Consider the following 26508-nt stretch of genomic DNA (forward strand, 5'->3'; position numbering starts at 1 on the left):
CAATGGATCCAGTAAAATGTTATAAACCTATAAACCTCATCCTTCACGGAGAGAGTAGCATAGGGAAGCACCCAATCCGCAGGCAGCCAGAGCCCCCACCCAGAGGACCTGTCTTGTCCGGATTCAACCTCAGACAATGATCCGTCATTCATCCCAGCACGGCATCCAGGCAGCACTCAAGGGACAGGACAGTATCCACTGCGGAAGGATGGAAGGAGAGAGCAAGTTGGGTGTCACTCGTGTATCGGTGACACGAAACTCCAAATCTCTGAATGACCTCCCACAGCAGTCCCATGTAGATGTTAAATTGTGTGTGTGTGGGGGGGGGGGGGGGGAGATTATTGATCCCTGAGGAACTTCACAGTTTAGCATCCAAGACACCATCTCGCCCAACTGTATCCTCTGGAGATGGTCCTTGAGGATGGACCAGAACTAGGTCAAAGCCAGACCACCGATTCCCAGTCTCAGGAAGATACTGACAATACTGAAGGCCGTTGAGAGATCAAGGAGGACCAATAGGGACACACTGTCCCATCAGCCTCCCTCAGAAGATCATTGTGCAGGGTAGTCAATGCTGTCTCCATGTCAGGAGGCGGCGTAAATCCAGACTGGAAAGGACTGAGGAAAAAGGTCTTCAGCTGGCTTGTGGTGTCCTTCCACAAGCAGGTGAAATTACCTTTTTTCTTCAGACATGCTTCCCTTGAGTGACTGGCTCTCTAAGAGTGGTTTTAAACCAAGATGGCTTGTATTTTTGATTTTAAATCTCTTTTATCAACAGATGGGTGACCTTCAAATGATACTAAATTAAATAACATAATATAATGTTGATTTAATTCTTTTTAAATATTTCTATAACACACTGTTTTTAGTTTGTAATATTGTCTTTTTTAAGGATGTAAGCTGCTTTTGTTCCTTTTTAAGAGAAAGGCAAGGTAAAAATATTTTAATTAATTAATTATGCAGTGGTCTTATCATATATGTAATAACTGCTGTTGGTTTGTTTAAATCACAATTGTTTCCCAAACCAACATTATAGGTTAAAGAGACCACAGATGTCTGAGAGTAGAAAAAGCATGACGTATATTAGAAAACAATTCCAATATGAACCTTGAATAACCCAGGCGGATCTCCGATACAAATGGGCCCTAACTGCCAGTTTGGAAGTCTGTGTTGGTTCGGCGGACATTCGAACAGGTGTTTTCTGCGATTCGGCGCCCCTCCTCCTCCAGGGGGCACCCACTTGGAAGCAGTACCTGGTTTCCTCGCCCAGCCTCCTCCAGTGGCTGCTTCTTGAATGGGCACACGCCAGAGTGGGCAGGGCACCGAACCATGGAATAAACCTGTTCACCTGTATGCAGCATCAGCGGTTCATGCCCATCTCTAATCTCCAAGTTATGCAGAATGACCTGCTTCTCACCACCTCAAAGGTAACATTTTCTCTTGGTTTCTTGAATGCAATAAAAAAAAAAAAAATCCACCAGCTCTATTTTTGTAAGGGCAGACACACTGAAGTCAAGGATCATGTACACAGTCCCAGAGCTTGGAAAGCTAATTTTTCAAAACATGCATAGATGGGGAGACACAAAGATCTGATTGATAGCTTGATGCATTACTTGCTACATGGATCAAAAGACACAAGTACAAATTGACTCCACCCGGATTGTGGAAGAAATATCTTTATAGGAGTACTCAAATATCCCCAAAAGGCAAGCTTCCAAGTCCTCAGGACTCTTCAACAGAGTCCCTGAAAAGTCCCTAAATTGTTCTGGTGAGAAGCTAAAGTGGATGTTAAATGGAAGTTCTAAAAGGATTATACAGTGGGGTCTTGACTTAAGAACGGCTCGAGTTAAGAACATTTTGACTTAAGAACCACTCTCATAGGAAAATATTGACTTGACTTACATACTTAGATTTGAGTTAAGAACTAAAAAAACCACATGGGAGGCAGGGAAAGTGCACAATTTGAACTTTCATTTAACTGTTGGCCAGTGAAAAGGGTGCCTGTCTGCTTCCTCACTCCTCCCAGCGTTTAGAGAGTGGATTGGGAGTCTTCAGACTGCCTGGTACTGCCTGGACTGTATTTTCCCTGCCTTCCCTGAACCTTTCTTGACCTAAGAAAAAAAGAAACAAAATATCCCCCTCTAGTGGTCGAAGGCAGAATAGCAGCTTCCCATTAGTTTCTATGGATGGAAAAGAGCAGATACGGATCAAGTGGTTTTCAATGCATTCCTATGGGAAATGCAGATTTGACCTGAGAACTTTTTGACTTGAGAACCGCCTTCCAATACGGATTAAGTTCTCAAGTCAAGACCCCACTGTAATTCACGCTTGAAGAATACAGTTTTGAGGGTGATGTTAACAGAACTTAATGGTTCGCCTTTGGGGAATATTTTACTTGTCATTACGTGCCATCAAGTCACCTCCAATTTATGATCCTACGAATGAGTATTTCCAAAATGTCCTGCCTTCAACTGCCCTGCTCATCTCTTGCAAACTCCACCCTGTGGCTTTCTTTAGGGAATTGATCCATCTTATATTTGATCTTCCTCTTTTCCTGCTGCCTTTCTCCTTTCCCAGCATTTATTTTACCATAGCCAGGCAATAAAATATTTTAGTCCTGCAGTAAAAGTATTACCTAACCTTGATTTCAGTTTTTGCTCGTGGACACCACAGTATTTTTTAAAAATGTTTTTTTTCTAGCTTGTACGTGCTCTGGGGAAATGAACCATGTTTGTACATTCAACTTCTGTAAAAGTGTACATTTATGTGGGGAGCGGCACCATGGTCACAGTATCAGCATGATGAAATCCTTTTACTCTCCCATTAATCATAGCTGAAATGTGTACTTACATCTTTAAGCAACTTGGCCTAATGAAGATATATTAATTAATATGGATTGTAGGGAATGTACGTGAAATTTGCTGTCAGAAACGAATGTAAAGCAAAGCTAGTCATCCACCTCTGCTCTGAGAGGCTTATAAAGAATAAAGCTGTACAGGCTAGCTTGAAAAAAAAATGTGTTGACATTTTGGGCAGCAGTTTGCCCCCGAGTGGATTCAAAACCCTCTCCGGGTCAGAATAATACTGACCGATCTGTTCTTCAGGAAAGCCAAAGCATTTCCAATGTTGCTTCTGCACTGGAAAGTATTTGATCCCTTTTCGCGTGGCTGTCAGAAAAACAGAAGAGAAAACCGTTTAGCACATTGACTCAGTCTGGGCTAAATAGAATAACGACCAGGGGAAGAGATAGTTGGTTACAGAATCCTACTCAGAAAATGCTTGCCAAGGGCTCCTTCTCAAACAGAGAGAAAGGAACAAGTGGGCTCAGTTCTGGGCCCAATGCTCTTCAACATTTTTGTTAATGACTTGGATGCCATTGTGAATCGCAGCTAATTGCTGAAGGGCCAGGGCTCATCTCAGTCATGTGTCTGCTCACACTCCTGGCCTCAAAACCAGTATGTGTCCCACGGCATTGACAGTTAGCCGCAATTAGCTGCAGCAAGTTATGCAAACCTTATGCAAACACTGTTTTCTGGTTGTCGAAACAGACTAACATGGATGGATCACTCGGTGGGTTTAGGTCTATCTATGGCCTTGACTGATCAATTAATTCGTAATTATCTTACCAGCTGTTGTCCTGAAAGGACTTCCAGGAGATCCAAAAGCACATGTCCCTTCCCGACGTCTGCATACAAGTCCAAGACAAAGGAAGGCGGTGAATGCTGCAAAACATTGATTTATATAACATTGATTTATATTTTGATTGTGCTGTAACATATTTATTTGACTGGTTGGTTGGTTGGTTGGTTGGTTGGTTGGTTGGTTGGTTGGTTGGTTGGTTGGTTGGTTGGTTGGTTGGTTGGTTGGCTGGCTGGCTGGCTGGCTGGCTGGCTGGCTGGCTGGCTGGCTGGCTGGCTGGCTGGCTGGCTGGCTGGCTGGTTGGCTGGTTGATTTACAACTTAAAACTTAAAACAACTCTGGGCGGTTTACAACTTAAAACTTAAAATCCCACAGACCCCCACATAACAATACTTATGACAATATCTATGTAGTAGGGGGAAAACATACAAAAAAGAAAAGAACAAGAAATAATAAAATATGAATATTAACTGCATCTGGGAGACTCAGTTGCCTGCAGCTATTCATAATGAGGGACCTATGACCTAAAATGCTTTCTCTCTTTGGCTCCAGGAGTCCCAAAGTACCAAGAGATCCAGGTGCACATGTGCACGCAGGCTGCTGGATAGCTCAGTGGTTTAGGCCTCTGATTGTGGAGCCAGGGGTTGGGAGTTCAATTCCCCCACGGTGCCTCCTTGACAGAGGCTGGACTTGATGGTCCCTTCCAGCTTGTCGTTGGTCCTGTTGCTGTTGTTAGTGCTTTGTAAACTACCGAATTCTGGGAACTGTAGTCTGAAAACACAAATGGGCACACCTCTGGATTCAGGTAACTAAATCAGCATCTGTCAGGTGATACCTGAGGAAAGCAATTTGTCCTATAAAGTCTCAGGACATGGCCTGACAGCTCAGTTTCAGCAACCTGTATATGCTGCAGATCAATTTGTCATTTTTGCAATATTTCTCTGCCTTACAACTCTGGGCTTCTATCAATCTTGGATTCAGCCAGAAACTCAGGGAGATGCAGCTCAGAGCTTCAGACTGTCAGATATTTCAGTTGTTTTTAAGGCAATGCTATAGATCCTCTAGAGTTTGCTGTACAGCTTGGTGATATAGGTACAGTGTTGCCTCGCTAGACGGTTGCCCCGCTTGATGACAAAATCGCTTTACGATGATTTTTTTTTGTGATCGCTTTAGGAAAAGCCTCCAAAGTGCTCTAAAGCAGGCACGGGTCGTTTCGGGGCACCCCAGCCAGGGCTCTGATGGCTTCTCCTGCACCATCAGAGCCCTGGTGGGGGTGCTCCGAAACCACCTGCATCGGCTTTTGAGCACTTTGGAGGCTTTTCCTGCACCATCAGAGGACTGGTGGGGGACCTCCAAAGCTGGCGATCGCAGCGAGGGGACCCCCTGCCAGTCCTCTCAGGGTGCTTCCCCAGCTCCCTACCCCTTAAGTTCCTTTTAAAAAAATTCCCCTAGGAACGCATTAATTAATTTTCAATGCATTCCTATGGGAAATTTGGTCTCGCAAGACGATGTTTTCGCAAGACAGCGACTTCTGTGGAATGGATTAACATCGTCTTGCAAGGCACCACTGTATCTGGCTGTGGAGTAAGAGGTTGGGCGTTCAATTTCTCCTGTACTTCCTGTGAGTAAAGTCAGCCTGGGTGGTCTTGGGCAAGCTGCACAGTCCCAAAGTGCCCCCAGAAGAAGGGAATGGGAAAACCACTTCTGAGTATTCTCTACCTAGAAAACCTTTAAAAGGATTGCCATAGGTCAGAATTAATGGCACATGATGATTATTTTACAGAGCCTCTTAAACAAGGTATCGTTTAGCGTTTCAGCTACTGTCAGCCCTGGCTTCCACAACTTGTCTGATGTCCAAATCCGACAAATAAACTGGCCCTACCATTGGGGGGAGTGAGGCAGCTACCGCTAGCAGCTGACTATGAGAATCTTTGAAGGCTTCAAACTGTAGGAGATTGAACCTAAAGGTCTGGGGTTTGGGAGACCCACTTTCTAGTTCTCTCTCTCAGAGTCTCCCTGCGAGGAGCCTTTCTCTAAGTTGGGAGAAGAGCAGCCGCCTAACGCTACTTTGATTCCACTGGAGAGGAGGCGGAACAGAAATATAATTGGGGAAAAATTCAATAGCAGAGAACGCTATATTTACAGACGTTCCACTTTTAATGTGGCTGAAGTCCATGCTGAATACTATTTTGATCAATCATGCAGGAAGGATAGAAGAAAGGCATTAACATTCACAGTTCGGTGAGTTTAGAATCATTTTACTGTGAGATCAGACAAGACTGGGTGTGTTCAGGGTTGTTCCATTTCCAAGTTTATTTAGGTTTAATAGCCCATAGGCCATACACGGTGTACACTTGACACAGTGTATGGCCTATGGGCTATTAAACCTAAATAAACTTGGACGTGGAACAATTTTACTGCTTTCAGTGCAGACCGATCTTTCCCTCTAAAGAAATAAACCTGTTTTGCAGCTTTCTGATCATTCCTATGAATGGAAGAAAAGTGACAACAAGACAGCGCAGATTCCCCAGCATGTGTAATTTCACAGGCCTTGAGTTCCCCAGAACAATATTGAAAGTAATTTTGGAAGATGTATGTATGATTTAAAAGGGGGGGATATAATAATATTAACAAAGAAGCGTATGGAGCTTCTAAAATTCTTCTTGCCTGAAAAGGATCAGGTAGGAAGAGGCAAAACTAACAGCTCAACCAGTGGCTGCTTTACATATTCGATGCAAAGTGCGAGATGAGCTCAGCCTCATTCCAGGGTGTGGGAATGGAAAGAAAAAAAAAACCTTTGATGATTTCTGTTCTGTTATTCCACCCACTTTCACTCCAAAATGTGCATTCTCATGGATGGGGCAAACTCAATGGATGGCACCTTTTCAGTCTGCAGGTTGGAGCTCAGCTGAAGCCCTTCTCTTCCTGATTTTCCACCAAAAAAAAAACCCTAGCAAGCTAAGGAGAATTTCTCCTTGATCCACGAAATTTCTTGGGGTGGGCTGGGAGAGAAGAGAATTCAGTCCCGTGATCCTTCCTGCGTCGTTTGAAAATCACACAGACTTGACTGGAGTTTGTCACCACAGTAACAATTAGGGCCATAATCAGTTGTCCTCCCCCCCACCCCAAAAAAAGAGATTAATCTGTGCGTAGGAAAAGGGTTCCGTCCCTGCTTCCTTGGTTGGCACTTTCTTAATGTGGAGAGAGACGGTCTGAAAAGGAATACCTCTGCTAGTTGTGGAATGTCTTTGATCCATAAAACATCAGACTTCCTAATGGGGCAGACATGCTCCCCATACAACTCTCTCCTCTTCAGACTGGCCCTCTCCTCACAGAGAGAGCAAGAGATGGGGTAAGGCTAGAGTTCTCTCATTGACTTTCAAATTAACCTTTTTTAACTGCCTAAACAGGACGGACCTAGGTTACTGAAACACACTTAATTTCAGGTACCCAAAGACCCCAAATGTCTTTCGCCTAGACATTTATTTTGTGTTCCGTTCTGCAAGCCTATGTATTGTTTTTTGTCTGTTTGTTATTTCGACTTCTATATTGCCCCATAGTGCTAGAGCTTTCTCTGGGCTGTTTCCAACGTAATTCCACAAACAGCAACTTGTCTCCCCTGTGAGCGGAGTACTCATTTTACCAACCTCAGTCAATCAAGAGTCAAGCTTCAGCCAGCGACCCTAACCCATACAGCATGGAAAGACTGTAGGACTTCTGATGTTTGCTCTGAATTAGAGATGGGTACAAACCAGCAAAATGGCGGTTTGTTATGGTTCATGGTTTGTTGAAGGACACAAATCACAAACCGCGAATTTCCCAAACTTTTGGGGGGAAAAAACAAACCATGAATTGGTTTGGTTTGGAAATTCAGCAGCCCTAAAATTTCTCAGAAATCCTGGTCAGCATAGCTAATGGTGAAGGGTTCGCAGAGTTTTAGTCCAAAATACATCTGGGGACCTTAGGCTAAGAACTACTGCTTTAGATATATTTTAGAAATGACCTTTCTCTTCCTTAGGTATCTCCTTACCTTTTCTAGCTGTGAATTGACCCAACTTGTGAAGGTTCTTTTTTGAGTGTTCTCCTGCTCCGCTGGAGAGAGAGAGAGACAGAGACAGAGACAGAGACAGAGAGACAGAGAGTCATCCATAAACAAGGATATTATTATTTATGCATTAATTACAATGAATATTCATCTTTGCACAGCTGTGGAAATAAGGCAGGTAAACCTTACTTGTGCTGGTGCCTGATTATTCCTAGCCAGTCATTTCAAAGATTTTTTGAAGAGAAAAGCTTAATGTGGACTAGCTACATAAGATACTCAGCTAAATGGAAGTTTAGCTAAAACACTGAGGGAGAAATAGATCTGAAGTCACATAATGCTTTTCACTGAACGCTGAAAAATCATTGAAAGATGTTTAGCTTCATTTTCTAAGTTGTGATATACACGTTTCTTTTGTCTCATGATCACGGGTGCAGAAATATGTGTGGCAGGATTTTGAAACAACCTACACAATCTGTTGACTGGAAGGACGGCAGGTGGAATAAATGAATACACCATGAGCCACAATCCTGCTTTCATTACTTTTCAGAGCAGGGGATTTATTTATTATTATTATTATTATTTTGAATAACAGCTCCTAAAATCCTGGGGTGACAAAGGAGGGGTGACAAAGGAAAAAGGGAGTTGGGATTTATGAGGAAGAGGGGAGACAATGACATATTAATATCCAATCTATACCTATTGCCATGTCAAAATTTTAAGTTATTCTATTTACTATTTTCTGCCTTGTAGATAAAGTTCTCATTTCAATATATATTGTTCAGCTACTGCCTGTTGATTCAGTCCATTTGTTGAATAAGTCCCACCTTTCTGTTGCCTTTTGCAGAGGTTGATCTTTCATGACTTCTGATAAGATATCCATTTCGGCTATTTCCCGTATCTTTTCAATAAGATCTTCTTGTTCCAGTACCGTCGGACTTTTCCAATTTCTAACATACATAATTCTGGCTGCCGTAATAATGTATATAACTATGTGTTCCTTTGACTTATCTATGTTATCGGGTATCATACTTAGTAAAAACAATTCTGGGGTTAGTGGCACCTTACAGAGCAAAATTTGTTGTAACAGAGCATGTACTGTACTCTTTTCCAGTATTTTTTCGCTACTCCACATGACCACCACATATGATAATAACTTCCCTCTTGTGTTCCACATTTCCAACACTTATTTGATACATCAGTATACATCTTTGACAATTTTTCTGGGGTCATATGCCACCTATAAAACATCTTATATACCGTATAATCTCTTTAAAATTAACTGATCTTGTAAGTTTTATGTTATTTTGCTATATTTTCAGCCATTGATCAACATCAATGTTTGTGCCCTATGTTTTGCGCCTACTTGATCATAGATTCTTTAACCGTTTCATCTTGCATTTTAATTTCCAACATATAATTATACATTTTCTTAACAATTTGTTCTTTTGAACCCAATAAAAGTTTATCAAAAATCGTTTGCTCTGAGTAGAAATCCTCTATTTTATCTTTTGTATATCTAGATTCTAGCTGTATTCTAGACCACTAATCTAAATAGACATTCTGCGACTCTAGCTCCTCTTTAGATCTTAATTCACCATCCTTTTTTAATAGATCTTGATATCTTAAAAGATTTGCTTTTGTCATAAGATTAGGTTGTGTAAAGGCCTCTATCGGTGACACCCATACAGGTATTTTGTAATACACTTGTTGTATAATCCTTCTCCACATTCCCAGTAAAGCTTTTCTTATCATATGTGAGTTAAAATTCTTTTGTCCTTTGTCCTTTTTATACCATAAATAAGCATGCCAACCTAATTGCAAATCATGTCCTTCCAAGATAAGTAATCTTACAAGCTCTATAATACAGAACCCAGTCAGGAAGACCAAAGCCACCCCTCTGCTTAGCATCTTGCATTGCCTTAATTTTAATTCTTGGTTTTCTTACCTTTCCATATGAATCTCATGATTATCTTATTAAATTCTTTTTAAAAGGACTGTTTTAATATGATAGGAATAGAAATAAGATTTTTGGCAAGATGGTCATTTTAATCGCCGCAATTCTTCCCAGCAACGATAGTTGTAATTTGTCCCATTTCTCCAAATAGTTCTGTATCTCCTTCATTAATTTCATATACGGTAATTATCTTTGAGGCTTTGCTTAAATTCTATATACTGACCAGGAGTTCTCTCTCCCCTCTAACACCATGAATAAAATTTTTATGTCAAATGTCAGTTAACATGGTGGATATTTGTTGGGTTTGTACTGGTAAGAGATAGCAGACTCAAATGTCTGCTTAGTCATTAAGTTCTCCAAACTCTCCCAGGAGATTAATCATCTCTTAGCCTGATTTCCCTCATAAGGTTGTTTTGAGGATAAAGTTCATGTTGCTTGGAATACAATGGTGGAATACAAATAGGGTTGCTAAAAACAAGATGCTTTTTGTTGAGCAATTGATACGTCCCCTAAACCTTGAAGTTACCCAGTGCAGAGTAATGGATAGAGTGGCATACCACAACTCAAGAGGCGAGGCCTGGGTTCAAATTCCCCTCAGTCATGGCAGCTCACTAGGGGAGGAGAATGGGTAAAACCACTCCTTAAACATTTCACCTATATAAGCCTTGAGCTCCATGTCGTCTTCAATTATGCTCCCATCTTGAGCTTGCAAAAATTAAACACATAAATGAAAACACAGACATGCATGTGTGTGCATACACGCACATACTTAAGCCACAGGAATTTAAAAATGAATACAGCATGTACCTCACTCCCAAAGAACGACTATGTACATATTTTGTGAATCCACAGTGGCACAGAAAAAGCTCCCAGGATTCAGTATATCTGAACCGACGGGAGTCAAAGAATTGGTAAAGCAGTGCTCATCACAACAAGATTCCAGCCCTTAACTTGTTAAGCAGAAATCAGCAAGATACGTAGTTTTTTGGCAGCCTCTTTCCTGCCCTTTCCAAAACGCTATTTCTCTCATTCCCATGGTACTGCCAAGATAAAGCTGCACTTGTTAAAACTGTTCCCTCGATGAAAACAAAAACAAAAAACTGGTTCAAGACTACAATACTAAGCTAGTTTATCTATTGATCGATCGATCGATCGATCGATCGATCGCAGGACTGGAGTATCGGTTCCAAGCCCCCGGCCCTGCAGATACTGAAAATGTGGAAATACCGAACACTATACCTTGCATGATCTCTGGCCCTTTCTCATGGCCAGTTTTGGTAAATACACCCTGGAAATACATATAAATAGGCATTTCAAGTGTGGGGAGTACAGTATTTAGTATTTTCAGCCAGCAAATAAGTGAATCCGTAGATACTGATCCCACAGATAGGGGAGTCCTACTGTATTTATCATCCCCAGTATGATGTCATTGATAGAGTGGTGAACCAGGACTCTGGTGAAGAGGGTTCAAATTCCTGCTCAGCCATGGAAACTAACTGGAGGAACTGGTTAAACCACTCCTTAAATATCTCATTTACCGTGAAAACCCTATTAGGGTCACTATAAGTCAGTTCCAATTCAATGGCACAGAACACACACATACACCTAGATTACTCACTGGAGAAAATGCAAAATGCTAGGATACGGGATGATAACCATGATGCAAAGTAGAGATCACGTTTGTATCTTCTGCCCTGCTCTTTCTCCCACTCCCACTTGAATATCTTTGTATAAAATGTATTTCTCTTTCTATTGAAACACTGTCATGGAACTGGGCTAAAAGTTACATGCAACTTTATAGACTATAGTGTATTATATTGTCCCCGTTTTTTAAGTAAAGACAAAAAGCACCTAAAATGTGGGAGTAGGGTTTCGCCAGTACAAGACTTTTCAATTTTTCTGATCAAAAGCACACTCACCCTGTTTCTCAGTTAATGTTAGCTCAGTGGTTGAGGTCTATGGCTGTGGAGCCAAAGGTTGGGAGTTCGATTCCCCACTGAGCCTCCTTGACAGGGGCTGGACTCAATGATCCATAGGGTCCCTTTCAGCTCTGCAATTCTAACACTATTATTATTATTATTATTATTATTATTATTATTATTATTATTATTATTATTATTATTATTATTATTATTATTATTATTATTATTATTATTATTATTATTATTATTATTAGGGTTGTCAAATATGCCTAAGAATAACTGTTCCCTTCCTATGCAGCTGGAGGGGAAAGTGTAACAACTGGAAAGGAAAAGATGAAGCAACAGCACCCCTGACGCCAGTGTTTGTGGTGTGGAGGGGAGCAACGAATACCATTAGCAGATTTGGGGAAAGTTACTTTTGGAGGACTACAATTCCCAAAAGCCCCAAACCAACATGGCCAGCTTCTGGGAGCTGCAATCCCAAACAGTAGAGGTTTTCTAAGTGATGGCTACAAGACCTCCAACTCAGACACAAATGAGGGCCCAGGAAAACAGAAGTAAGGAACACCGCTGTGGGCAGGAGAGAGACCCAAGCCGATGGCCTCCTAGAAGCGAACTATTTCTTGCACCACTTTGGGGGAGGTTAATCTTGAGATTAGGGGATGTGGTGGCGCTGCGGGCTAAACCACAGAAGCCTTTGTGTGCTGCAGGGTCAGAAGACTAGCAGTCGTAAAATCGAATCCACGCGACGGAGTGAGCTCCCGTCGTTTTGTCCCAGCTCCTCGCCAACCTAGCAGTTCGAAAGCATGTACAGTAAATGCGAGTAGATAAATAGGTACCACCACGGTGGGAAGGTAAACAGCGTTCCAAATCTAAGTCGCACTGGCCACGTGACAACGGAAACTGTCTTCGGAGAAAACGGTGGCTCTACAGCTTGGAGACGGGGATGAGCACCGCACCCTAGAGTCGGACACGACTGGACTAAAAATGTCAAGGGGAACCTTTACCTTTACCTTTTTAATCTTGAGATTAGCCAAATCCACCAGATACGAAGGACTGTAACAAAGACGTGTTCTTGGTTTAAAAACAGCCTAATAATTAAAATACTGGGGAAGTACGTTAATTGATTTTAGTGCTAATAAGCTAGGCTATGCTGGGTGTTTGTTCCAGCAAGACAGAAACACTAGCTGGCTGATTCCCTTTCTCACACAATGATGAGCTTGTATTTATCTGAAGATAAGCGTGAGGAAGCGACACAGATGAAGGAAGGCCAGGAAGAAGCATGAAGCGGGTATCATCCTCAGGCAATGAATCCCTTTATTCTCTCCGGTTTCTTTGCCAAACCTGGAGGGCAAGGTTAAGCCACAGACAAGTGGCTTTTGTTACTCCCTCTATCCAAGTCTAAACTATTTACTTTTGGAGATTAATTAATATTTGTCCTTGTACTGCCACTTGCTGCATTTTTTTCCTTTCATTTCAGGCATTTTGTCTTTCAAAGCTGAATGGCAAGTTTCTGATTCAACAGATGCAGCTTTTTTTTCTCTCAGCTAGGGAAAGCTTCGCCTGATCAACTTGTACCTGCCCTTTCAAAGGCAAAGCAGGGAAGGGGCTATATTAAAACAATCCTCTGTTGGATTCTTTGGCCATGAGCAGCATAGAAATACAGAGAGAGAGTGTGTGTGACACAAGCGTACATAGCAACAGACAGGCCTTGGTTTGAATCCTTGCTCAGGTGTGGAAACTTATATAGGGTAGTACTGTAGTGGAGGGTAGTACTGTAGTGGAGGTGACTGGAAATCACCACTGGAATATCTCACATACCAAGAACAAAGTACAGAAACACCTCTTGTTACTGAGAGGAATTTCATATTTTGCATATTTAGGATAGAAATGTGTTTGTTTGAAATATTTTACCCCATCTTTCTCCCCAGAGGGCCCAAGGCAGCTGACACGATTAAAGGGACAATATTTAAAAGCTAAAAGCAGTAAATATACAAATATTTTAAAAATTTTAACAAGTATCATATTAAAAACGATGAATAAAATCAATACTAAAAACACATTTAAGAGCAAAAGAGCACAAGAATCTAATTAAAAAAAAACTCTCAGTCTTCTGGTCACTAAGGTAAAGCTTGTCTGTCTGAAGAGAAAGAACTTAAGGTTGAAAGAAAGAAAGAAAGAAAGAAAGAAAGAAAGAAAGAAAGAAAGAAAGAAAGAAAGAAAGAAAGAAAGAAAGAAAGAAAGAAAGAAAGAAAGAAAGAAAGAAAGAAAGAAAGAAAGAAAGAGAGAGAGGGAGGGAGGGAGGGAGAAAGAAAATGAAAGAAAAACTTAAGCAATTTTGCCATGTCTATTTATCAAATCATCACATCTTAGGTGTGCATTTAAACCACTTTGGTTGAACACCTTCCAGTTGCGAATTTAAACAACTGATGCTAGAAGTAATCAGAGTAAGCTGAATTCAGCCAACCATTATTATCCATCTAGGACACTTGACACCATTTCAGTCCTTCCTACAGCTGGTTCCACCCTCATTTATTTCCAGCTTGGGAAATATTGGCTTTCCATACTGCTGCATTCCAGGATTTAATAGTTTTACAAAAGCTTAGATTCTTCTACCACGTGATTCATTAAAAAGGACTTTTTGTGTCTACGGCAAGGATGAATGGGCCCTTTGTGTCAGACAATTTTAATAAGGCTCTCAATGACCCTGGATTTATTTTGTTGTAGTTGCTTCCACGTTGCATCTAGCCTAAAATATATACAATTTCCATAAGATACTAGGCTATGGCATGCACCTGTTTAAAAAGACGGGAAACTGAAAAAGTTGTTTCTCTCTCTCTCTCTCTCTCTCTCTCAGCCCACAACTAATATTAGATGGGACCAATTCTGATGTGGACATACTTACAAAATTCTACACACCTATAGGGTTTGGTGGGGGTTTTTAGTAACAGAGGTGTAAGCTCAGTGGTGGAGCACCTCCTTTGAATTAAAAACATGGCTGTACACTCAGGCCTTCCCTCCAGCTAATACCTGATTTTCTGTTTATTCTCCCTTTATTTATTTTCTATTCTATCTTTGTATTGTATTTGTCATAGTATGATTTATGTAATTCTGTTTTATTTTATTGTTTACATTGTATTGGAAGCAGCCTAGAGTGGTCTTATAGGCCAGAAATAAATAAATAAATGAAGGAAGGAAGGAAGGAAGGAAGGAAGGAAGGAAGGAAGGAAGGAAGGAAGGAAGGAAGGAAGGAAGGAAGGAAGGAAGAAGGCTCCCAGGTTTGAAATTAGATATGTTGGGGAGGGGAGTTTATATATGATGTGATATGGAAAATCCAGCCCCACTCACTGAGACCTTAAAAAGGGCTTCCCTTTTTTTTCCCAGACCACAGATTCCAATAAGCAACACAGAACTTTTCCAAGATCTTCTGCACTTAATGCCATTTGTCACAACATCCAGTTGGATATCTGCGCATGTCCAAAACGCAGGGTGTTACAGGACCTGAAAAGCTACTTCCAAGGCTCTCCTGGTCCAGCCTCCTCCCACTCTTGAATTACGTTTTGAAACATGGAAACTTTGACATGATCACACCGTATCAATCATCCCTTTGTGCTGAGCTTTATTTGGTTCACACATGTGCTTTGATTGCATCAGAGGGGAAAAACTGAACTGGGATACAGCCATGCAAGATGAATACTCTTTTTTGTTCTAGTTTAATGCGTATGTGTGTGCGTGCATGTATGTACTGTACTATTGGTTATATTTATACCCTGCCTTTATATCAGTGTGTTCAAGGTGGCAAACATGGCTCTCTTCCTCATTTTAGTCTCCCAAGATAGGTCACAGGGAGAGAAAAAGTGAGTGGAATAAAGCCACACATTACAATTTCCTGGGTGGGTGGGGATCTGAATTCAGATCTCCCAAATCCTTGTCCAACATGTTGAAAAAGTATTATCATACTGAGTACCATGCATGCATGGCGCTAATCAATAAGAGAAAAACAGAAAGACCAATATTGAATAAGGTGCATGTTATAATTGTAAAATCATTCTAGAAAAGGCAGTGAAAGACAGCTACAGTGAAAAGAGGGGGCTTCAATGTTCTCATACAATAATCTTTTCCACCCAGAAGTGATGCTTCAGCTTCATGACTACAGCTGAATCCAGAGTACAGTCTGAATTCACTAGGAGAACTCATGAGATCTAGCACCATGCCACTAGATTTCCTTTGATTTAAAGGATTGGAGGTTTTGTTCTGTCGTCAGCCATAGTTTGCACAACTGGACAAATCCACTTCCAGGCTAGTTGAAGAAAGAGAAATTAAAATTCAAGACGGTGTCTATAGCTACAACATTCTACTAATCAAATTTTGCTCCATAGCACGGCTTTGTACAACTAAGAGATTATATATGGAGATTTGGTGAGTCCTTCATAAGTTCCATTGATTCAAATGAACCTCCTCTAGTTGCAATTTGGTATGCAAAAGTAAGCCACAACCAGAGTAGGCCTGCTTAAATCAATGGAATTCACAGAACAGCCAACTCACCAAATCCCCTTTGATTTGATGAACTACTCTAGTGCAATTTACTCTACTAAGCGACAGTATTTTGGCCATTCTTCTACATTTTGCTGTCAATAATGTAAAATAAAATCTTAATTTGAACTTTAGTCAAAAATAAAGGTTTCTCTCCTACCATTTAGATTCCAACCAAAATGGACGTGGAAATATGGAAATTGACATGCTAGAAAATTTATTTTATGTCGTTCTGACTCGCAGTGGCTTTCTGAAATGTTACAGAAATCACCGCTTGCCTGGAACCCTTCGACCTCCTGAGGTGAAACTGGCTCTTGCTTGAATTTTGCTATCAAGCAAGAGTGAAGACCCTACTTCAGACTGAGGTCTGAATTCCATTTTAAAGAAATTCTCAGGGAGAAAGAAATTCAAGTACAGTAGTGGGCTGGCTGAAAGATAAATATTGGGGACTAAAAAATAGCTGCCCCATTTAGTCTGACTTCCAATCATTGAGGGACACGCTTCACTTCCTTTGAAATGGGAAAAAAATGAAGTACAAAAGCTGGGAAAATACCGAATTATGCCATCATGATGAAGAAGGCCTTGCCATCCCAGGAAACCCAAATGGCTGAATTTGACCCCTGGGTGTGAGGTTCTCTATATGAACTCTAAAATATGGATTTCTGCAGTACTGAATCCTGGTTCTCCCCCTAAGAAGGATGCTTTTATTTCTGTGGTTTCCAAAACTTTTTCAAGGTGCAACCCCCTTTTATAATAGCCAAGGAACCTACAACCCCACCCTTTACCATTCGCATAATAAGGCACTTTTAATAGGGCGAAGCCAAAGGGCTTGTTTCTCACACATACACACTGCCTTTTATATCCTGCTCTAAAACGGCTGAGGAAGGAATTATTTAACAAGGGCCACAACATATTTAGGATTCCCAGTGTGGCATAGTGGGTAGAGTGGTGGACCAGGACTCTGGAGAACGGGGTTTGAATCGCCACTATTTCAGCTACTGAAACTTACTGAGGGAGTGGAAGCGGTAAAATTATTCCTTAAATATCTCACCTACAGTATCTTGAAAGCCCTGTTTAGGTTGCTCTAAATCCTTTCTGACTTGACAGCACAGAACACACACACACACACACACACACACACACACACACACACACACACACACACACACACACACACACACACACACACACGCACGCACGCGCACACACACACACACACGCACACACACACACACACACAAAATCTATAAGGCAACCTGCAACTTGCCTCCTACAAACACTTTTCAGCCTCTTTGGGAGTCATGACCCCCACATTGGGAAACACTGTTCTAAATGAAATATCCAGGAAATTATTCTGCTTTAAACAAGAATCGTATTGGAGGGGGAGGTCCAGGTTAAGAGGTCCGTCCTTTGTTACCTAACCAGCCCTTATTTTATTTTAAACCCCCCTCTTTCCTCCCCAAAAGTGGGGAGGGCAGCTTTGGTTTTCCTATCACTTCATCTTTTTTTTCTCTCAACACATGCGCAGAGACACATCTGTTAAGGAGGGGAGGGGGGAAACGGAATTGTTGTGTCCTTTCGGTTGGGATTCCATCCGGAAGCACATGAAGAGAAAGATGAAAACCACAGTCCTACATTCTCCTCACCGGGATAACACAGAAAGACGTGCCAAGTCCCTTCCAGAAACTGACAGAATGGAAATAATCGTTTGTGATCTTGTTATTTCTGGGGCCACGACGGTCAGATTACCCTACCAAGATCAACAACATGATGTCACCTTTCTCTATTAATTCAAGATTCCAGTATTTTCACGTAAGGATGCCCCTCAACTAAACAAAAGCCAAAGCTAGTTGCAACCTTTCTTCCTAGCCATCAAAATCTCTGCCCTGCCCTGCATTTTCCCCCTCAGTCTTCTGGACAGGAGTCAGGGCAGAGCAGAGTCCACACCAGGGGAGAGCGTCTGTTTCAACAGCCGACTTGCTGAAATGCCCTGTTGAATCAGCGCCCGACCATGAGAGTTAAATAGGTTAAGCAGGGGAATTACGCACTGGCGATGTTGTGTAAATTGGATCAGCAGGCGTGGAGAACAAATCCTGAACAGGCATGTTCACGGAAAGCTCACACCTGCCCCCCCCATCTCAACATCCTCTCTGGGACTCCACGGCTTAGTAGCTATGGGAACGAGAGGAAGGGAGAGGTGGGTGATGGAGGGAAGATCTCTTCCTGCTCCCCAGCTCACCCTCACCCAGCTGTTCATTACTCTTTAGGACACCCATGTCTGCAAGGCCACAGGAGGTCAAGCACAATGAGTTCACCTTGGTGTCAGCTCACACCGAGGCCCGGCAGTCAAAGTGGAGCAATAAGAGCTTACCCAAGAAAAGGCCAATTCTTCCACTAAGGAAAAGTTGACACCGTTTCCCAAACTCAGAGCTTGGGAAAGTAACTTTTCTGGACTATAAATGTCCAGAATCCTCTGGTCAGCATAGGGGATTTGGAACTCCTCAAAACTTTTCTCAACCTTCACCGTAAATCGCATGGGACAATATATTCTGCATTCTTTTCCCCTGCACAAACGGGTGCGGAAGTTGGCCAACCTGAAAAGGCAGAGCTGAGGCAGGTGGGGAAACTTAATTTTTGGGAAAACACGATGGAGAATCTAATAAAGATTTTGTAGGGAAAGAAAGAAACATTCTGAACCACACAGGGAGTACAGCATCTGTTTCACACAGAGAAGGTGACAAGTTCCATTCTACTTAAAAAAATGAGGAGGGGGGACATCTTTCCAGGCAGTGGGTGTTGTGGCAAATTTGGACATGGGGGTACTTCTCACAACAGTTCCCATCATCACACCATCCCCCAGGAGGGTCAAAAAGGCAGGCAGCTGGATCAGCCCATAGCAAAAAATGAGGAACAGATCTTTTGTAAACTTAATGCTTCTTAGGTGCCCATTCAAGATCTGATATTTTCCATCACAGTTGGAGTGGCTTGCAAGAATATATGGTTCCTGGGAAAATCTGAGTATCCTCACAGTAGTTGGTGGTTGCAGCTAAGCTCAAAGGGAACAAGGAAGCCTGAGAGCATGGGGGAGGTTGATACGCATTCAGATTTTTTGGACTCCAAATCCCATAATTTTCCAAGAGTTCTGGAAATTTCAGCCTATAGGGCCACACCTTCAAACATCTATGTTGCTCTCACGTGGTGCTGGACCTAGTTCTGAAATATATTCTAGGCCTTCATTTCCTGTCTCAGTTTTTCCTAGCAGGAGGATGCCAGATGTTCTTGGACTACAACTCCCAGAAGCCTTCACCACCACCTCTGCTGGCCAGGATTTCTGGGAGTTGAAGTCCAAGAACATCTGGAGGCCCAAGGTTGGGGACCACTGCTCTAAAGGATCAAAGGCTGAGTCAACTTCAAGCTGGCTACTTGAACCCTTTGGGATCAAACTCAAGTCATGAGCAGTTTTCACCACAGTACGGTAATTACACGGCACCAGAAGGCGCCGTCAATTCCACTGATTCAATGGGCCTGTTCTAGTTGTGACTTATTACACCAATCAACAGGATTTCAGTCAAGAAGTTCTTCAAGGTCTACACTGCGAGCCTTTGGCTTCATCTAGGAAGTAATGCTACTTGGTAGTGAGGACTATACACAGGTTTACCATGAGAACTGAAATGAGACCACACAATGAGGAAATTTTCTTACCACTCAAGCTGGTTGCATAGCAGCTCAAGAGTTATTTAGGAAAACACTGTGAGTCACTATGGAATGTGTTACCTGTCTCTTTCGCCATCCTTGATTCTTATCGCTACATCTCTGTTGAAGGAAGGTGTGCCAGCCTGGTTACCAAAGCAGCCACACCTGAAACAATTTCCCTTTCTAAGAAAAAATGAGGGGGCCACACCAGACCAAACAGAAGCAAGGATCAATACTATCTATATATGGATTTGTATCATCAGCCATAGGGTTCAATGTTTTTAGTGAGTGTACGGGAAATTATAAATGCATTCAAAAAAGAGAGAGGATGGGATTCAGCCGAATACATGCATTGTCTCTCACATGAAGTATCAGACTGCACCAGGGCCGGACTGGCCATCTGGCACTTCTGGCAAATGCCAGAAAGGCCGATGGTCAGAAGGGCCGGTTCCTGCCTCAGCGCAGGGCCAGGCTGAGCCCCCCTCCCCAAAAGAGAGCGAGCGAGCGAGAGAGCGAAAGGGAGCCTTCCCTCCCCGCCCCTTGCCTTGCTTTGCCTTGCCTCCTCCTCTTCCTCCTCCTCCCACCCCCTCCAGCTGGGGCGTCCCCCCCAACCTCCCCGCCCGGCCCAAGAGCGCACCCGCACCCGAGGGGGGGGCAACGCCGAGGCCCGGCTCCTAGCGTGGCGGCGAAGGCAGGCTCTGGGCGGCGGAGGCGGCGGCCATGGGGACGCGGCCGCTCTGCCTACCTCCCGCACCCGCGGAGCTGGCGGCGGCAGCAGCAGCGCGCTTTGTTCGAGGCTAGCGCGGGCAGCTGAGACACCGCGGCTTCCCGGCCCTGCCTGCCCGCCGGCTGCTCTCGGGCCGCGGCTGGTGCTGGTGGCCGGCCAGAGGGTCTCGCTGGCGCATCCCCCGCCCCGCTCGCTTGCTCGCTTCCTCGCCCTGGCGCGCCGGGGCTGGGGAGGGCTGGAGGGCGGAGCGGGAGCGGCGGCAGGAGGAGGAGGAGGAGGCAGCCTCGCCTTGGATCCTCCCCCACCACCCGCCCGCCCCGCCCCGGCCAGGCCCGCTGCCCGGGCGCCCAGGTGGCCAAGAGCGCACGGTGCCTGGGCGCGTCGCCTTCGCCGGGCGCCCTTGGCCTCTCCAAAGGGAAACGCGTCGCTGGGGGACAGGAGAGGGAGCGGACGCCTCGGCCGGCCTTCCCCGGGCGAGCAGGCAAGGAGGGAAAGCCGGGGGGGCGGAGAGGGGAGGAGGAGGAGGAAGGGGTCGAGGACGGGGAAAAGAGCGGAGGGGGGGACTGGAAGAGGTGAGGAGGGCCGATCGGAAACTGGAAGCCGAGAAAGCCTCTCCTCCCGGGCAGGGGTGGCCACGCTGACTCCCAGGAAAGCCCCTCTGATGAGGCTGGGCTGAAGTTTCATCGGCAAGCCCAGCCTCGACCGGAGGGATCCTGACCCAGTCCCGGGAAGATCAACTTTCCTGGCCAGTTTTTTTTTTAAGTGAAAATTTCCTCATCAGAGCTGGGCTACGCTGTCTTTGTTTCACCGTCCCCTGAGAATGTCACAACCCCGCTTCAGATACGAGTTGCCTTCTTATCCTGCTCCTTAGGATGCGCTGCGGCAGAAAAGATACACTCCTCTTGCACAGGGAGGTTCTGTTTATTCGTTTTGTTCATATCCTCGGCTCCCTCCCAAGTTTTATCCTCCTCCCTACAGCCCTGTGAGGTAGGCCAGGCTGATGGCGAGAGCACCTCGCTCAAAATCCCCCCGGTGCATTTCAGGGGTCCATGGGGCCAATCCTGGCCCAAAGCCAGGTGGGCCTGTGTCCCCACAGCCAGTGGGCCTGTGTGCTCTAAATGCCAGGGCCGATTTTTGCTCCCAGTCCGGCCCTGGACTGCACTACTAACAAGATTACAGTAGAAACCCACAGACAAATTAAGGATCTTCTCTACGCTAGTCACCATAGGGTAGAACTTTCTGGTTTAAACCCCAAATCTTCCTCACAATGGTTCCAAACCCTAATTTTCTTCCTGCTCCAAAAGAGCCAGATAAGGTAGAGCACTGGTTCCCAACCTTGGGTAGCCCAGGTGTTCTTGAACTATAATTCCCAGAACCCTTTGCCACCAGCTGTGCTAGCCGAATTTGCTGGAAATTGCAGTCCGAATACCTGTGGGCTGAAACACCTGGCTTGCCCAAAGCTGGAAACCACTGAGGTAGAGGAAAAGACCACAGTGTTACTGTTTTCTTTTTCTTTTTGGAACCAGCCAGCTGGGGTATTTTGGGAACTGTAATCCACGAGAAAAAAAGTAAAAACTTTCCAAGCTCTTGAAAAGCGCTGTTGTTGTAATTATAACAACAGTCGGCATTTGTTCATTTCTTTGGAACAAGTCTGTGTTTTCACAATTCACCTGGTAGCCATGGACAACTAAAATTTCCATAGGGCTCTGGGTGCAGGTGAGCTGGCGAAGGACAAAAGGGTGATTGTTTCAACTCCTACTCCAGTGTGCTTAATAAATGGAACTTCTTTTATTAGGCAAAAATTAGTCTTTCCCTTCTATATTTTGAGGAAGAGCTGTCTATTATTCCACAACCAGTAAGAACTAGACCGAGCCGCCCCTTGACAGGCCAACGCTTTATTTATTTATTTATTTGTTTGTTTGTTTGTTTGTTTGTTTGTTTGTTTGATTGATTGATTGATTGATTGATTGATTGATTGATTGATTGATTGATTGATTGATTGATTTTTACCCCCCCCAGACCATGTCTACTCGGGGCGGCTTACAAAATAAAACAGAACAGTATAAAAATATATAAAATCATAAAATTACAATTACAATTTCAATTTAAAACAATTAATTTAAAGAGAGGATTACCAAGATGGAATAGCAAAGACAAGAAAAAAGGAGAAAGACTTAATTGACTGGAGGGAAGGCCTGCTTGAATAGCCAGGTTTTCAACTGGCTTTTGAAAACGCCCTGCAAGGGTGCCAGCCGAATTTCTGTTGGGAGGGTATTCCACAGCCGAGGAGCCACCGCCGAGAAGGCCCGTTTTCTTGTTTTTTCCTTCCGGGCCTCTCTCGGCGTCAGACCCCTCAGCCGCCCCTGCTGGCTATGTCGGGTGATTCGGGTAGATCTGGGTGGGAGAAGGCGGTCTGCCAAATATTGAGGTCCCAAACCGTTTAGGGCTTTATAAGTGATCATTAGCACTTTGAAGTCAACGCGGAAACGGATGGGCAACCAGTGCAAAGCAGCCAGAGTGGGGGAGATATGCTGGTGTTTTAAAAGATCAGTTTTAAAAATGCAAGCTAATAAAATTTGTTGGCTTCTTTAAAAGATGTATTCGGTACATTCAAGGACTTTACAATGGCTTGTTTAAGAAAGACTAGTACTACTGTCATCTGTGGCAGCTGCATCTGAGGCAGAAATTGCCTTTGCACACTTTCAGACTTTCTGAAACGAGATAGGAACTGAGTTTTCTTTATTATGAGTTTTGCCACGTACAGAGTCATAGAGCCATAGAATAATTGAGTTGGAAGGGGCCTATAAAGCCAGTGAATCCAAACCCCCTGATCAATACAGGAATCCAAATCAAAGCAGATCTGACAGACGGTTGTCCAACTTTCTCTTGAATGCCTCAAGCATTGGCGCTCTCACCCCCTCCTGAGTTAACTGCTTCCATTTTTGTACTGCTCTAACAGTTAAGATGTTTTTACTGATATTCAGTCTAAATCCAGTTTCCTGTAGCTTGAGCCTCCTGGTCTACACAGCTTGGGATGATGATAATATTAATTAAAAAATAACAAGGTATTAATTATTGATTGATATACTAGTCGTCTTTGGATTTCTTATGTATTTCTTTAAAAAAGATTAACAAGACAGGAATTGCAGCAGGAATTACTGGGGAACACATACCAAGCAATATGGTGCCTCACCTCTCGCCTATAAAATTCCGGCTTTTTGTTTGGTAACAAGGAAACTCATTTTGGAAGGGGGCAAAGGAAGGCCAAACTGCTTGCTTAGCACGATTCTTAAAAACAGGATTCTGGAAAGTTTATTCCAATCCATGTGAATTCTACAGAGGTTTAGAAAAATCTGCTTCTAGCTGTGTGCAAACAAGCCTATAGAGAATGCCAGGGATTTCATTCTGAATAGATAACAAGGTGCTGTGGTGGGACTCAGGAGAGCTGATGTTTTGTTCGGTAGTAAAGCGCGACAGCCGTTGACTGCTCAGGCTGCAACAGAGCCTGGATGGAATCATGTCCTTGACAGTGGTTTCCAACAACCATGGAATTCGGCAAAGGAAAACAGGAGGGAACAGCATGGGAAGCTGATCTTTTCAAAACAGCATGAATAAAAGCCCTGGGAGTGTTCTGTGATTTGTAACCTATTGTGCAAAGTGTCTCTCGAGCAATGGTTTAAACAAAAAACAAAGGGTTACCAAGAATGAAAGCAAGGTGTATAGTATCTACATTAGCTTTGCCAAATGATCATCAAAAATGGGACTGGCCTGCTACTGAACCTTCAATATCCCTGTGATCTACTATGATTCCTGTTTTAGAGAAGACACTGAGGGTGACACTTCCTTAAGGTCACCCCCAAAAATTGACTGTTCAATTGAGACTGCTTAACTACCAAGTTTCTGACTGTCAGTTCATTCGCTCTCCTACTTCACTATCCTAGTTCCATGGCTTCAGATTTCCCTTATAGATCATAAGTGGACCCCACCCTTACCTCCAAAGAGCTCAACAGAGCATAAATGGTTTCTTTAGACCCTATTTTCATCCCTCCACTATCTCTCTACTTTTAAGGTAGAGTAAGTGGAAAGGGACATGGTGGCGCTGTGGGCTAAACCGCAGAAGCCTGTGCTGCAGGGTCAGAAGACCAGCAGTCGTAAGATCAAATCCACGCAATGGAATGAGCACCCGTCGCTTGTCCCAGCTCCCGCCAACCTAGCGGTTCGAAAGCGTGCAAATGCGAGTAGATAAATAGGGACCACCTCGGTGGGAAGGTAAACAGCGTTCCGTGTCTAAATCACACTGGCCATGTGACCACGGAAAGATTGTCTTCGGACAAACGCTGGCTCTATGGCTTGAAGAGCGGGATGAGCGCCGCCCCCTAGAGTCGGACACGACTGGACAAAAATTGTCAAGGGGAACCTTTACCTTTACCTTTTTAAGTGGAAAGAATGCAACAAACCTACGGTTACTCAGCTATCTTTATGGCAGAGTGAGGATCAGAGGTCCTTCTCCCTAGTTCCAGCCCACCACTTTCTAACAACTTCAGAAAGAGCCAATGTAGTATAACGGTTAAAGCTGGGAGTGGGATTTTTCAGAATCAAGTTTTTAATCCACACCGAAGCACAAAACTGAGTTGGTCATCTCTCACTCTCTTTCCTACTGAGGATTATTATGAGGATACAAGTAGGAAGGAAGATTGCTGTTTATGTTGCCTGGATCTTATTGCTTGAAAGCTGGTGTAGAAATGCAACAAACAAATGAATGAACGCCACAGGTAGGCATCAACACTCACACACTTGGTAGTAAGCCCCACGTAAATCAGTGGACATTCAGAGGACTGTGCTGCACATAGCATTTCAACTTATTCCATAAGAATATTTCAATGAAATTAAAAGCACAGATACCCTCAAAGATGGCTTGGACTAAAATTCCCATCATCCTCACTGGCTGACAGATGGTAAGAATTATAGTTGAACACATCCAGAGAGCAACAGGTTGAGGAAATCTGCAGCCTATGAATGTTCCCTGAAGTTATTAAGGGGCAAATATCCTAGGAATTTACAAACTGTTGAGGATCAGTATCTCGAGAGACTTCTCAAACTCTGTTGATGGGTTTTCTGGAGACTATGGCCAGCAAGAAGCTGAATTAGACAGCCATGTGAGCTGATCCTTGTATAGAGTGTGTGTGTGTGTGTGTGTGTGTGTGTGTGTGTGTGTGTGTGTGTGTGTGTGTGTGTGTGTGTGTGTGTGTGTGTGTGTGTGTGTGTGAGAGAGAGAGAGAGAGAGAGAGAGAGAGAGAGAGAGAGAGAGAGAGAGAGACTATATTTTCCAGAATACCTCAGCCACCATGGACATTCTGGAGTTGTAGCCCAAAAAAGCAACTTTCCTGCTCTCTAAAAGTGCTTATAGAACCAGTCATGCTGGCTCGGGTTTCATGGGAGGTTAGAGTACACAAGAATATTAGCAAAACCAAAGGACAAAAGAAAAGAAAAGCCGGGGGTTGGAGGACAAAATATTATGGTACTTTAAAGGCTAATAAACCAGGTTTCAGTGTAAGCTTCTGTGGATCAAAAGACACTTCTTGAGACACAAATACAAAAGAAGCAACATTTCCTGCCCATGAATGTTCTTACATAGCTTACCTTGCAGTGAATAGTGAAGGTCATCTATGTCTGTGGAAGACTGCTCTTCATCCGCTGGTGAGATTCTGTGTGGCTCCATATTTTTAAGTTCCGAAGGTTACTGTAAGCTCATTCCAACTATAAGAGGGAAGAAACAAAAGAAAGAAAGAAATCAATGTTAAGCTGACAGCCACAGCTGGATTTCCCTTCTGAAACTCATGCCTGCAATAAAAACAACAACATGAGAAAAAACATGGCCAGCATTAAATTTGTAATTGTGTGTTCTGAGGACAATGTTTTCTGCATCAGGGACTACGCCTTCTTTCCCAACCACAAAGCCGTTAAGTTATCCTTTCTGGGTCCCTATGGATGCTAT

At 43.5% G+C, this 26508-nt stretch overlaps 1 protein-coding gene across 2 annotated transcripts in view; it reads right to left on the reverse strand.

The window, feature by feature from the left end:
- SYNE2 (spectrin repeat containing nuclear envelope protein 2) overlaps nt 1-26508 on the reverse strand; it is a 294996-nt gene that overhangs the window by 230092 nt on the left and 38396 nt on the right. For both annotated transcript variants that reach the window (XM_078383714.1, XM_078383713.1), the window contains exons 2-5: nt 26154-26270; nt 7670-7731; nt 3627-3722; nt 3090-3167 (exon numbers count right to left, since the gene is read on the reverse strand). In XM_078383714.1, coding sequence (XP_078239840.1) covers nt 3090-3167; nt 3627-3722; nt 7670-7731; nt 26154-26232 — 315 coding nt within the window. In that variant the 5' untranslated portion in view covers nt 26233-26270. The remainder of the gene's footprint in view (nt 1-3089; nt 3168-3626; nt 3723-7669; nt 7732-26153; nt 26271-26508) is intronic.

Source organism: Pogona vitticeps, chromosome 1 (assembly GCF_051106095.1).
Source record: "Pogona vitticeps strain Pit_001003342236 chromosome 1, PviZW2.1, whole genome shotgun sequence".
NCBI classification, from domain to species: domain Eukaryota; kingdom Metazoa; phylum Chordata; class Lepidosauria; order Squamata; family Agamidae; genus Pogona; species Pogona vitticeps.